General features: G+C 37.1%; 1 protein-coding gene across 20 annotated transcripts in view; it reads right to left on the bottom strand.

The window, feature by feature from the left end:
- The window catches only part of GRIA4 (glutamate ionotropic receptor AMPA type subunit 4), a 367,857-nt gene that overhangs the window by 5,145 nt on the left and 348,122 nt on the right, over nt 1–14,590 (bottom strand). For 3 of the 20 annotated variants that reach the window (XR_011995840.1, XM_072729918.1, XM_026006768.2), the window contains 2 exons: nt 9,693–9,807; nt 1,466–1,600 (listed from right to left, as the gene is read on the bottom strand). Coding sequence is in view for 10 of the 20 variants with exons in the window: in XM_072729918.1 (XP_072586019.1) it covers nt 1,466–1,600; nt 9,693–9,807 (250 nt within the window). In the remaining 10 variants the exon portion in view is untranslated. Of the gene's footprint in view, nt 1–889; nt 1,601–3,786; nt 3,902–9,692; nt 9,808–14,590 lie in introns of all 20 variants that reach the window. The other 17 variants (XR_011995843.1, XM_072729920.1, XM_072729917.1 and 14 more) reach the window with 10 other exon arrangements.

The following is a 14,590-nucleotide window of genomic DNA, read 5'->3' on the forward strand; positions in this document are numbered from 1 at the left end:
CTTATCTGTGTACAGTTACATTCAGTCATCCATTAATTTCTAGATTATGGATAAAAGCAATTAGATCTTGGTAAAGGGGAATGGCTTTTGTTCTTTGTCTTAAGATATTAACAAAGTATTTCAATATCTTTTATATCAATAAGTATCAAAAACAAGCATATTTACCTGGCATCACCTCAGATATACATCTTATGAATATATTGGGTTTTTGACTCTCAGGGACATCAAGCACTGAGTGTCTCTTATGGGTTCAAAGGCTCATTTATCATTGTAATCAGAGTGAGCAGCCTATTCAGTAGACTATTATATATAATTTAAAAAAGTGAGTCTTGAGACCTGATTTTAGGAAGAGCAATAACAAATGCTTTCAGATCTTATTTTAAAACCACTTTCTATCAGTAGAGGAAAAAAGTAGTGGACACTTAGATTCTTAAAAAAATTACCTCCATTTCCTACATTTCACCGAATATTTACAATGTTCTATTGTGACACAATGAGAGGATGTAAGTGGGGATGTAAGTTGCTCTGGCTTACTTAAAAACAGTTGAAATGAAACAACAAGGCCATAATAATTCTGCAATTTTTATCTTTTGCAGTGTCCTCCTAAAGAACACCATACGTTGCTGACATCTTTGGTGGAAAAACTGTTGTCATGCCTAAAATGCATATCTGCCTTAGTGACACTGTGAATGTAAAAGTTGAAATTCATCTAATAAATATGAATTTAATATGACGAATTCTAATTCGTCAATATTCTGACAATCACTCCTACCTAAAGGTCTGGCTCAAGGTACTGTCAGATGAATAAACAGCAGTGTTTCACTCTTAAAAAATATAGAATTATGGTTAATGTAAAACAAATAGGAGCTAAAAATTTTTGAGCACTTACTATGTGCTTGGAGTTGTTTCTCAGAAAATACACAATCATATCAAAAGAGGCAACTGTTTAAGCTTTAATCATTTGAAACAGTTTTATCCTTATTTTGTTAGCAAGTCTCCTAAAATTGGATTGTTCCAAGTAGATTGGCCTGGTACATGTATAAGGAAACCCAGAACTAATTTCCATTTTCTCCCAAATTTCAGGTAGGATATACTGTGTAGATCTTTTTGCAGAGCAATCCTGGAGGTCTGTTTTTGTCTTTCTGACCCTTTCAATGCAGATATCTATTGGCAACATAAAGTTTCGAACGGTGCATCTGCAGCCAAAGAAAACTGAATCACTTTGCACTGAATTTTTCAAAAATATAAAAGCTCTAATCAGAAGCAAGCAATATCACCACTGGACAGACAGGTCACGACACTGCAATTACAGGATGCATCACCCACTCACTGTAGTAAGCCCTAAGTCCTACCCCTAAATTTTAATACTTTCGGTTCCATATACGTTGTAACCTTCTCTATAGGTTGCTAAATTCTGGGTATTCTGCGAGGAAGTTGGGTTAAAAGTCTGTGCACTCTTTGCCACCTTCATTCTCTTCGCCTCTGCCCTGGACTTGTAACAGAACTCTATCAAAGCCACCAGCATTGCCAAGCCCAAGCCGCCAACCAGAATGTAGAAGACGCCTGCTACGTTGCTCAGGCTCAAGGCGCTTGTCTTGTCCTGGGGGAGATAGAGACATTTCAGTTAACTGTGGAAATGTCACATCCAGAAGGCAAAAGAACACACGAAATCCAAAACATCTCATTAAAGCAATTGCCTACCTTAACCTGAAATTATTTACACGTATAAATCACTGATGGAGGTTTATGGATTTAAGCATAAAGTTTACAGCTCTCAGGAGAAGTGAAATTATGATGATTACCAATAAAACTGTAATTACATTCAATAAAATTTGTAACGTTTTATCATTATTAAATATGCAGTGAAAACCACCATGCCTAGCCATATACAAGCATTTATATATTTACACAGGGTGGCAGAAGTGGGGTTATTAATAAGTTTGAAAATGGCATATTTAAAATACCCAATTACAAGGGAAGGGGATGTCTTTTGGCTTTCCTGCCATTATAAAGACTTTTAATGTTTGCAATTTCTCCTGTATAAATCTCACATCACGTTTCCTACTTAAGGAAATAAGCCATTTGTTTTTTTTTTTTTAGCTAACAGTTTCACATTTTCTTTGCTGTTGCTTTACCAAATACATGTAAATATGTGCTAGGGTACACATTATTTGTTCTTTCAGGAACATGTGTAAGGGAAATCTGGGAAGCGTCACTTTTACATATTATATACTATTTAGGAATAATTAAATATGCATCACACTTAGGTAACCTTTTAAAAAATGACTTAGAAAATACACAAATTACCTTGGTTAATTGAGACATAAATTATTTTTGTGTGAACAAATTTATGACTATTTTCACTGACTTAAAAATAAGATTTCATTCCCACTTAAAATACTTAATCAGTTAATAGTTTAGACATATTATTCCCCAGAGCTTTAGTATACATATTATTTCACAATAAATTTGGAAATAATCAAGCAAATAATTGGAAGATGCTAAAATTGTAACAAGAATTCAGAATTTTTTTTCACAAATTGGAAATACGTATATTATGTAGCATTATTTGAGAAGGTATTTTGGGTAGACTACCTGCAGGATGCCCTGTGGCCGTCATCTTCCCAGCAGTATGGTTTTTTTTTTTTTTTTGCAAAATGTGAGTCAGACTCTTAAGTAGTTTTATTAGGAGAGTATTTAATTCAAAAGATGTATTATGTACAAGTATACTATGTTCACTGAGCCATGACATTAGCTGATTGGGCCAGAATTTAGGGTTGCTTCATTTTTAAAATAATCGCTCATTAAGTGTTTATGCTTCTCTGGCTTGACATAGGGATTTGAGATCAGTATTTCATTATTCAGCCAAACTTGTCTATTTCCACTCTGGTTCAAAGGCAGGAAAAAAACTGATTAAACAGCAGGATAAGCCCTAAAGAGGGTTCAAGCAACATTGTCTGTTTCTTAACAGAGGCTCTCCTACTTACACCATTTACTTGTTTAAGGTCATAGAATAACTAATATTTTTTTCTTTTAAAGGAGATTAAAATAAAAGATTTTAAGAATCCTAAATGATGGCTTTTAGACACTCTTACATATTACTAATTTGTGCAGGTAATTAGATTCACTGGTAAATTGTTACTTTTTTTTCCTTTAGAATGGAAACATAGCTTTCATTTTTATTTGTACTTATTGGAATTAGGTCTATAGATCTCTGCATCACCCTAAGAAGAATTCATGAATGCGAGATCGTAACTTGAGGATATTGTTCACAAACGATGCACTAAAATCGTATTTGGTAGGATTGAATTGGAGAGTTCACTGTGCATCTGTCCGCACAATGGGGCCTCTTCAACTAAAGTGGAATGTTTGGCAACATAGTGACGTAAGGCTGACCCTCCAAATACAATATATTGAATTTAAACTCTTCCTCTGGCTGACTAATAAACAATTTCCCATTTCTTGCTTTGAGAATACATCCGATCCTGAAATGATAGGTTTCATGGCCTTTGCCTCCGAAACAAACAGAACCCTAAGCAGAAAAGCACTACTTTTTATTAGTGGTACGTGAATTTGAGAATAATAGAAGGAACTTTATTATTTTATGTACTTTTTGCAGGTAATCTAAGTTTTAAATAAAGCCTGGACAGTGGGGAGCTGGCTGCCATTTATGGAAAAGGCATGAGCTTGTAAGGTGGGCAGGTTACTGGGTCCGTGCACTCCTGACAATCGCTCCCGTCTATGCTCTGCGAACACAAGAGGAGGTCCCGAACTGCGACGACTGACCTTGCTTCCAGAGTCCTTGGGTCCACATTCACCTTTATCGTACCACCACTTGTTTTTCAGCTTGTCTAAGACGCCTGCCTCACTGAGTTTCAAAACGGCAAGGTTTACAGGAGTTCTTCACGTGGAAAATAACATAAATAACATTATATATGTTATTTTATGTTATTCAAGTAAAACTACATTAGAATCGCATGGCAAAGTGACAGAGCAGAGGCCACAGTAGGTGCTATGTCTCGTGCTGTAGGCCCAGGTGTAGAACCAGACATACGACTGGGGCCTGCTCCATCGCTTTAGGTAACAGGCGCATACTGCTCGGGAGGGTTTGTAAATAAAATGTATGCAATTACTGTGAATCCAAAACTATTGGCCTGGGTTGGCTTTCTGGAGAATTTACATTTTTTTGCGGCACAACTGCGGGAGTCGTTTAAAAATCCACGAGCTCCCCTTTGTCGCCCCCTCCCACCCCTTTTCAGCTGGTGGAATTTTCCTCTATGCTCTATAAGTCCATCTGTGGTGCTCATCATGACACTGGCTCCTTCAGCACACCTATCTGGGACTACGTGAAGGAGGAGGGGGATGCAGGTGGTATGGAGGGTACAGGGAGGTCCCCAGATATGTGGGTCCTGGAAGGGTAAGCGCATGTTGACACTTCCCTTCTGAGTTGTGAGATTTTACCTAAATGAAACCACTTTCTCTCTCTGTCTTGAGCCTATCATATTAAGATCCTGTGCACACAAAGGGAAGTGACTATAATGTACTCCACGGTGCTACAGCAGATACATCACGGGTTCAGGCCACCAAGATTCCTCGGAACAAAGTCCCTTCCTATGCAATCCCACTCGTCTATCATCTCTGTGTCCCTCAGTCCTCAACGTCATGTAAGGCAGCTCACGGACGAAAAGCCCGTCAATCACTCAATCTCAGTGTCCCGAGGAATCTAAGAACCGCCCCTGGTTTTCATTCCCACGTTAACATCTCTGTGTGTATAAGATAAAAGTCCGAGAGGATGGACGAGAAACAAAAACTCATGACATCTCTTGTTACTGTGTCCCTGCTTGGTTGGTTTCTGTTTCTTTCTGCTTTTATGAACATTCAGAGACTCACTGACTTTCTCCTGACATTTCTAAGGCTGCCACAATCATTTCGTCTGGCTCTGGCTCCTAACACCTCACTTCTTTTAGGAAATATTGAGTGCATTTGGAGAGACACAGAGCACATTTTCTTGATTGTCAGGGGATTAATTCCATAAAGTTATCTGCACAACTAGGTCCTGCAGCAATGATGATGGCGATGATGCCAGCCAACACCGACGGAACCCATGTGAAGTACTGGGAGCTCTCGGAAGCATTTTACATGATTGTATACTACGATCACCTGCATTTTACAAATGAGGAAACTCAGGCAACAGAGCGATTAAAGCATCTAGTCACACAGCTAGGAAGTAGCTGAATCAGGATGTGGAATAGTCTGATTTCATAGCTTGTGCAATTAAAAACATTATCAATGGAAGACTCAGGAAATGGAGTTTCTGATGGAGTTTTTTGATTAACAGTTAAGCCAAATCTCTTGTTTTTAATTGTTTCATTGCTATTGTACTGAGTTCTGAAAAAAGTTTCTAAGAAGTTTTTCTTTTTCACTGTTTTCTGAATATGATTTTTGTATCAATGTTGTAACATCTTAACAAGGTTCATTGTTTAAGAAATAATATGCTTTTGCCACATTCCTAGAAAATTATATTGTGTCTTGGTGTAAAATCTAATATGAGCGTGATTTAACACTTTTACTACTAAACGCTGAGTTTGGAGGCAGGGCAGGATGAAGATTTTGGTAAACCGGGGTGTTTGGTAAATCTGGCCCCAGTCTAGGTTTTACTCTCCATACACCACTATTCGTGAAGTAATTATTACAAAACCCCACCCCAGGTGGTTGGTGAGCTGTGAACTCCTTGGGAACAAAGCCAAATCTCATTCATCTTTGTAAGACACTATTTCCCAGGGTATCTGACTCAGAGTGGGTGCTCTGCAAGGCTGCTACCTTTAAATTATTTTGAATCCAGAGCAACCTTTTTCATTTAACTGATACTATAAGAGTTTTGAGGTCCCCTTGCTAACACCTGCACAGGTGTTATATGAACTTACACTGCACTTCTTGATTGGGATGCTGGAAAGGGAAGGAAAATGAAAGAGTTTCCTTCCAGTTTCTTGTAGAAGCTTGAGTTTAGAGGCTGTGAGCAGAATGGAATTTGGAATTTAAGGTACTGATTATGAGCCCAACTTTAATGGTCAACTGCTGGAATGTCAGGCACTGAACAAGGCATTTATTATTGGGATGCCAGCTTTTGTTTGCCACTTTTTTTCTGCTTATGAATTCACATTTTTGATAATAATCCCTTTGCTCTTGCACTGGTTTCTATGGCTATGCTGAAGGGGAAGAGGCCACTTAGAACATACTTTAAAGTCAGGAATGGGCTACAGTCTTCAAAGTGCCAAAGTAAAGATGGGTATTGTGTGATGTAGTATAGTTCCTAAAGAAAACATTATTTGGTAATAATATTTACAAAATGATTTTTATAGGAATATCTACATCCATGAGTGTGCCTATTTTTATACACATAGTGGAGAATAAGGTATAAAACAAGCAGAAAAAAAATAATTTTATAGACCATTAATGATTACAGGCATTGCCAAAATTTCCAACTAGAGCCAGGATTAAATAACTAATGCTAAAAACTGGCATAAAATTCTGTGTATGGTTCAGCCAAAATCATATCAATGGATTCACCGAAGAGGAAAATGAGTTTCAGACATTACAATATTTTTAAATTGATTCATTGTCAATTAGTAAACTTCTATTACTTCAGTCACAAGAATAAGTATGAATTTCTTATGATCATATAAAAGACCACATTGCACTAATATTAAGTAAATTTTAAAACAAATGGATTTGCACCCCCAAAATAATGCCTTTCTACTTTATTATTTTTGTTAAGATGCAGGACCCTTTCTCTTATTTCCTTAAATTTTTACATTTCAGCCTGAAGCCGGCTGGTTGAGGTTGAGGGCCGCAGGGGTCAGCACTTCATGCTCTAGGAATGGCTACCAGCTGAGTGGGGATGCTAATTATTTTGTAGCCATGGGGTGTGACTGGAAGCTGCCACAGTGACTCTAGTTCAGTTATCAGGCATACTGAATCATGAGCTCCTTGTGAGAAAAGTAAGTTTTCTTTTTCCCCCACAGATACTGGCGTGTGGCTTGCTGAAAGCAGAAGTTTAATAATTCGCTGCCGAATGTTAGGCTGGAGATGTTCTCTGTGGTTATAATCGTGTGAATGGCAGGTGGGTCACTTGTCCTCTCAGAGGAATACATTCCAGAGGGGGAGGGGCAGAGCTTTCCACGATTTTTCTCCTTCATTAGATGAATCACTACTAGAAAACTGAGTTTTCTGCGCTAAGAGTCTGTATTGAAAATCAGACCACGTTAGATTTCGGGATGCTTGGGTCAGGCCTCTGGATGTGCATATTCACCCCTACAGGGAATTGGCATCATTTGATTTCTCTTCTGCTTTGGCTTGACACTCAGCAAAGGCTTAAAAACTAGCTTCATTCTCCAATGCATCCCTTCTCCTCCTTATTTTACCTCTTCTGAGGAGGGTCAGGCCACACGGAAGGGGCGAGGTAACTTTAAAAAGAAAACCAGACACCTGTAGAAGGCCCAAAACAAACATGAAAAAACAACTGCTTCCTGGTGCTTTACTTTGACCTAAGTTAGGTCAGGACATTTAAAATACTGTCTTTTATTATAAACTCAGAGTCGGGCATTATTAACATTTAGATGGTAAACACCTATTCATTTGGAGATAAGTATTCCATCAATATACAACCTACAGGAATGTTTTTTTAGTATGGAAACAAAATTTTCAAGGGAAAATAGAACATATTGTGATATCATTTGGGGGAAGTATTTTACATTAACTTTTATAATATTTCATTAAGATTTGAAGTAACGTTTTAGAATATCACTTTGCAGTTCATGTTTGGTGAAAGTAGGTTACTGCAGACCTATGGGAGCAACAGTTTGACTTTTGAGAACTACAAGGTTAGATTTACATATATTTTTTGACAACAAATATTTATTTAGTGTCCGTTGTGTACCAAACAATCTGTGGGATAAAACAGATTAAAATCCAACAAAGCTGTCCCACCCATTATTTAAATAGACTAAAGTGACTTTTGTTAAATCAATTTTTCCATTATGTGCAGGTTTCTGCTTGTTCCTCTGGAAAGACTTTTTAATGCACACTAAAGACTTTGTTATTCATTTTTGTGGAAAGTTTTATTTGTTAAGCAGTGTTATACTTCTATAGGAGATAAAAATAAACATTTGTGAGCAAAATTTTTCTAATGGACTAGAAAATCTTTGCTTTTCTTTGGTGCTATTAGATCATATTTTCTTATATTTCTAATTTTGCATGGAAAATAGATTATTGGCATATCTTTAAATTTTCTCTGCATATAAATATGTATTTTTTTACTTATGTTTTTATGGAAACTGTCAGAACATTCCAGGGAAGTTAGGGAGTCAACATACAAAAAGAGTTAATATTCCTTAAGTAAACATGTGGCTGGTGCTTTGAATAGAGGTGTCTTGAAGGGGAACCCTCCCAAAGGAACCCCCCAGGATTCTACTCTCTCTGTGCTCTTTCTCTCCAGAATGATACTTTCCCAGGACCAGGGATGGGAGATCATGTGAATCCGAGTCTCCTTTGTCAGGCCTCTCCTTGGCTAGAATATTCCGTTGCCAAAGCTTATCCTCCTCTTCCTCCGTTAGGGCTGGTAATTAGATGGGCATAGACAAAGGAGCTGCACTTGAACGTCTCTCTAGACGGGGAAGGAGGGGAAGTTAGTGCCATTGGAAAAGAATGAGGTTAGCCGCCATCCCATTGGGTGCTAAGAACAGGGCACGGTTCTGTGGGGTGGGTGGCCATGGGAGGGAATTTCTAGCCTACTCAAGATACTGAAGACTAGCAGTTTTAGGCAATTCTCTAGATTTTAAAAGAGTGCATACTTTTAAAATTTCAATATTCTTTCATGCCAGTTGAAAGGTATGGAAGAAAAGAAAATTCAGTTGGAATATTCCCACCTCTGAGTTTTCCTTAAGTCCATACACAGTGAAGAAGGGTTCTGGGACATGAGTTGATTATTTCGTTAATTGTATACTTTTCCTTTAGAAGCTGCTTAGAAAGAAAAACCCCACATTATCTTATTAAGCTGGAAATAGGACATGGATGTAGGGAGAATAGAGCTGAACAGGTCTTCTTTTTATAGTATGATCATTTTGGGATTTGATTCACTTATGGAAGGCAAAAAATGTGTAGTTCACATGACTATCTTTGATTTATTATTTAACTTGATATTTAATGGAAGCCTGAGGGTTCTGGGTGGAGAAATGCCTTTTTGGAAGGTATTCTAGAAAGGTCCAGGTGGAGCCAAGTCATTGTTGTTACTTAAAAGCGCTTTGTGGACATCCTAGCTATGTACTGGTGAACGAAAGGAGACAGACTTACCCTCGGTGTCCGCCCTCCTCACTTCTCTAAATTGCTTTTTCAAAAACCTTGGTCCCTTCCTGCATTTGACTGCAAGGTTCTTGGGACCACTGTTTCCCAAGAACCACAAGCTCTTCAAAGCCAGAGAGAGATGTGCTGGGACTATTATGATTAGGTTGGTTCGTGTATCCCCAGATTGGTAACAGTTGCAAATATTTTTGCTTTGACAGTAATTGCATACTTCCATTTTGAAGGGACTAGACTGGCAATTCTGGTGGTGTCAGGAGGCCCAAACTGTATCTCCCAGCAGATGCACCTATTACTATACATACTGTTTACCCGCTTTTGGTGACATTGAGGCTGACCTTGGAGTCACCTCCCCCGCTGCCACATTCTCCTTTGTCGTACCACCATTTGTTTTTCAATTTGTCCAAGAGGCCTTGTTCATTCAGTTTTAAAACTGCGAGGTTAACAGCATTTCTTGAAACGATAAAACATAATTTGTAAGAAACTGCAGAGCTGTTAAGATGTTAGAAGGAATGAGGACTTAAGCTGTTTTTTAAGCTTCTCCCAGATGCTAAATAAACCTCTCATTTTGCTGTCCTGCAGCCCCTTGTCCACCAGAGTCCAAACCAAAGGCAATGGTAATTAATTTCAAAAGGTATTAAACATCAAGCATTTGGTGCTGTTCACTCTCAGAGTTCATTTATTGACAAAAACCTGATGCTGTCATCAACCAATGACATGGATTTTTTTCCTTTGGAAAACAGCAATAAACTTGGCATTTACTGGGAATCGAGAAAGAATTGTGCCTTGACTTCCTTGCCTCCAAGGATGTCAACAGCCGAAAAGAGATCAAAATGAAAATGCATTCCCAGAAGGAAAAATCTAAGGGCATTGACAAACCAAAGAGGCATTTTTGCCAAGTGGGTTCCTGACAACAAAGAGTATGGCTTAATTATGATTCCCTTTATTGTTTGCGTGAGTTTCGCTTTTTAATCTATTCGATTTCACCGGTCTCAGAATCTAGGATTTGCATGTTTGGTTTGGTTTCCTGCGCTAGAAGCCACGGGATAGTCAAGAGAAAGAAAGTAGCAGCCCTTAGGGAAATTCTTATATTTGAATTTTGTGTTCATTTTTGAAGGCTTTGGATGCTATCTGGAAACTAGGAGGGCATGGCCAATTTGTTGAAGTAATTGAGTAATTAAACCCCAGGAAACCAGGCTGCACATGATAGGGACTTTGCAAACAGACCCTGGAGATTCGATGGCCCCCATGTGTATCTTTGTTGGGAAATGAGGGAGCAGATTCTAATGAAAAGGATTAAAAAATGTGTCATGGGCTTTCGCCTGCCAAGTGTTTGGTTTCCTACTTGCTTTCAAGTAAAAATGTTTAAACGAGCCATTATCTCTTTCAAGAGGTTTTCCCAGCATTTCATGAAATTTCTGTTAAAGCCAGGGAGTGGCTTCTATACTGAGAATTTGGGATATGCTATTCAATAAATACCGAGTTGGTGATTACTTCATGCCAAATGAATTATAAATAAAAACAAAACAAAACAACCTCATATTAATAAGTAGCACTTGAAAACTGATTTGCAAGTGAAATATCACTTTGTTGACTGGTAAAAAGTGTTACATATTTCACCAATCAGCCTATTGAAGTACTTATTTTCTTAAAATGTGTTTATAATATTTCACATACACAACAACAATTTTCCAGTGTTGTGATATCTGGTCCACTTGGAGAATAAACATTTCCCACAAGTAAACCATATGCTTTCAGAGTGTCAGCTCTTCTTAGAGTTAGACTGCCATTTATGAAATGTCAATTATATTATCAGCTGCTCCTACCTTCCCAAGTACCACATTAGTGGCATAAAATAATATACTTCCTAAAGTGAATTTGGGTGATTGCTTTAATCACCCAAAGGAGCAGACTGAAATATAAGAATGAATGAGTATTCAGTGAAGAGAGACCTTTAAAAAAATGCTGTTGGGAGAAAATTGTTTTAATTTATCTTGTGTCTACAACTAAATTTGTCTTTCTGTAATTTAAACTGAACTACTAAAATTTTTTATTTTGGAGAAAATTATTTTTATAATCCACTTTATTTTAGCCTAAAACATTCATATTAGATCTGTTTTAATGAAGTGGTATCCCAATAATTTCATGTGTTGGTTTAGACCATTCCTTTGATAAAACTGAAATCATTTCATGAGAGGGTTATTTAACAGGGTTATTAGCCATATCCAAAGACAGTTCCACAGCACAGGAGAAAACAAAAGGCAAAATAAAGGAATGGATAAGGAAAAAAAGCTTCAGGTTGAGAAAACTGTTTGGAATAAAGCTTTCTACAAAATTATTCTAAGACATTGTCTTTCTAATACCATCTAATAGGCCATGTAAAAACAGTTTAGTTTCACACTGCTATCCGTATGTGTGTGTGTATACATCAATATTTGGTTCATACAATACACATGACCAGTAGGTAAGTCACTGCCCAGATCATAATTAATCCATGTTTTCCTTCCAGAAAAATGTGGCCCCTTGATAAAGTCCACTCGATACTATTATATGTAAATTTACTTTTCTCAATGATGCATGGACGGCACTTGTAATCAATATTCAGAAAGAGTCTTCAGGTATTCAAGATTTTTTTGCATGTTAAACCTGTTTTCTACAATAGTCTGACTACAGATGTAATTTCTCTATCTAATCAGGTCTAGCAGCTTCCGTAGATTGCCATTTCAACTGCAGCATAAACCACATGTGAACATCTGCTCTATTTTATGAAACCCACTGCTTTCATGTTATTAAAAATAAGAATCATCAAGTGACTTTAACAAATACACAAAGTTACTTCACTCATTTTGCTAGAATAGATTTAAAAGTATTCTTTTTTTAAAAAAAGGCAAGAGAAAAATGAACCATGAAGGAGTCATAGTAAGCAAGCTTAAGGAAGTCATAAGTATGGGGTAAATGAGGGATGGAGCAGGCAGGTCCTTGCTCCAGAACATTTTATTGTTGATTTGCAATCCCCTTCACACATTTCAGACATAGATCTCACAATCGATGTCAGAAACATGGATTAAGGAAGGATATTCTGGTTCTGATTAAACATCAGAGAAGCTGAAAAAATGGTCAGCCAAGAGGATAAGGGAGAAGAAAAATATGCTGATTCCCTACATTAATTATTCCTTTTATTCTATGAAATGCAGCTTTTACAGATAAACTCCATTGAGTGGATTGTTTTCATTTAAAAATGGAAGGAGAGAAAGAAACGGTAAATGACTACACCTTTGCTGGATGAGGGCGAACCACAGTTACGAGCTCAGGTGTGGTGACAATGACCTTTAATAGACGGAGGTCGGACTCCAATAACTTATTTCTTGCCTTTGCCATTTGTACCTTTGGGGAATTCTAGGTAAGAAAAAAACCTTTTTCAAGTTTCCTTCTTAATAGTAGTGAGATGGCAGGGATCTTGACGTAGGGTGGAAGGAAGATGCTCATCGAGTCAAATTCTGGGACCTCAGGAAAGCTGCCCGAGGTTGTCATACCTGAAATTTCCTTCGATTAAGTTTGGGATTATGAAAATCCATACCTCACTGTGCTAGCTCCTGGGACCCATTTTTGTTAGTGAGACTCCTGTTGAAAAATCACACATAACAAAAGCTCTAGAACTGGAAGTGGCAGAGCTAAACATCTCCCATTTATTGATATTGGATAAATTCATCAAAGACTTTCTCGTTAAAAGCATCTTAATTCAGACTAAGTCATTGATCTCTTCCACCTTTTCATAAGTAACTCATCATTCAATTCTATGTTTGGATATGCTTTTATGCTTAATTTATGCCTTACTCATTATATTTACTTCTGGACCGTATTACTTGTAATTTTTCTGTTGGTAAGGTTTTTAAATTTACACGTAACAAATATCTACATTATAAGGAACATTTTAAAATTTGAGTTTAGTATTTTTATGATTTCCTGAGTTTGAGAATATTATTATAAAGGACTGATATACCAGACCTACAGTGAGTTAACATCTGCACACAGAATATTTAGGATGTATGTAGTTCATAGAACAAATAATTTGCAATATCCTGTTTAGTCTGATTAAAACAAACTTAATCCCAGGATGCCTGGGTGGCTCAGTAGCTGAGCATCTGCCTTTGGCTCAGGGCGTGATCCCAGAGTCCCCGGATCAAGTCCCACATCGGGCTCCCTGCATGGAGCCTGCTTCTCCCTCTGCCTGTGTCTCTGCCTCTCTATGTCTCTCATGAATAAATAAATAAAATCTTTAAAAAAATAAAACAAAATACCATTTTACTTAACATGATGACTATTTCATTGTTGACGGGGATTCAATACTGTATGGACCTGGTGCAGTTTATCTTAACCTACTGTGTGATTTTGCTACTGCTTTATTATCCTTATAGGAAAGGATCCATTAGTTATATACACATGAGAAAGTCTCATCACTTTTAGGCTTGTGCTTTCTCAACTGGAATGCTCTCTTCATTCTAAAGTCTCTCTCATTCTTTCTCTAGCTCTATCTATCTATCTATCTATCTATCTATCTATCTATGCATGTGTGTGTGTGTGTGTTTTTAAAGATTTTAAGTAATCCTTACACTCAATGTGAAGTTTGAATTTACAACCCTGAGATCAAGAGTCACAAGCTCTATTGACTAAGCCATCCAGGAGCCCCTAAACATGGTGTTCAAATATCCAGAATATTACCTGAATGATGCTAGGAAATTATTCTCCTAGTCCCCAATAAATTTTAACATATTTTTTAAAAACTTAAAAACTCTGTGAATCATGAGACACTGTGTCAACAGATGAGAAAATCCCTTTAAAAGCCACAAAGCCTGTTGATAGATGATTTACACAGAAAGAATTAAAAATCATACAAAAATAATTCAACTTGGCTCAGAATTAAACTAATGTGAATTAAAACAATGCTGATTCAATTCTCTGCCACTCATGTTGTGAAAGACAAAAGTAAAGACAATGTTCAATATAGTCAGGGACTGAATAACATATGAACATATGCGTCCTCATCCACTGGTGATTGAATGAAGAACTAAAAAAGAAGTAAGAGGACTTTACACAACAAAAGGTTAAACACAGTTCTTGTTCTTGGAAATTACTGATACTGTTGATAATGAGACCAATGACTAATATTAATATTACTGGTTAATAATAATTCTCCTTTGAGAAATCAGTTCTAATAGTTAATCAATGATGCTAATGG

The sequence above is a fragment of the Vulpes vulpes genome, chromosome 12 (assembly GCF_048418805.1).
Source record: "Vulpes vulpes isolate BD-2025 chromosome 12, VulVul3, whole genome shotgun sequence".
Taxonomy (NCBI): Eukaryota; Metazoa; Chordata; class Mammalia; order Carnivora; family Canidae; genus Vulpes; species Vulpes vulpes.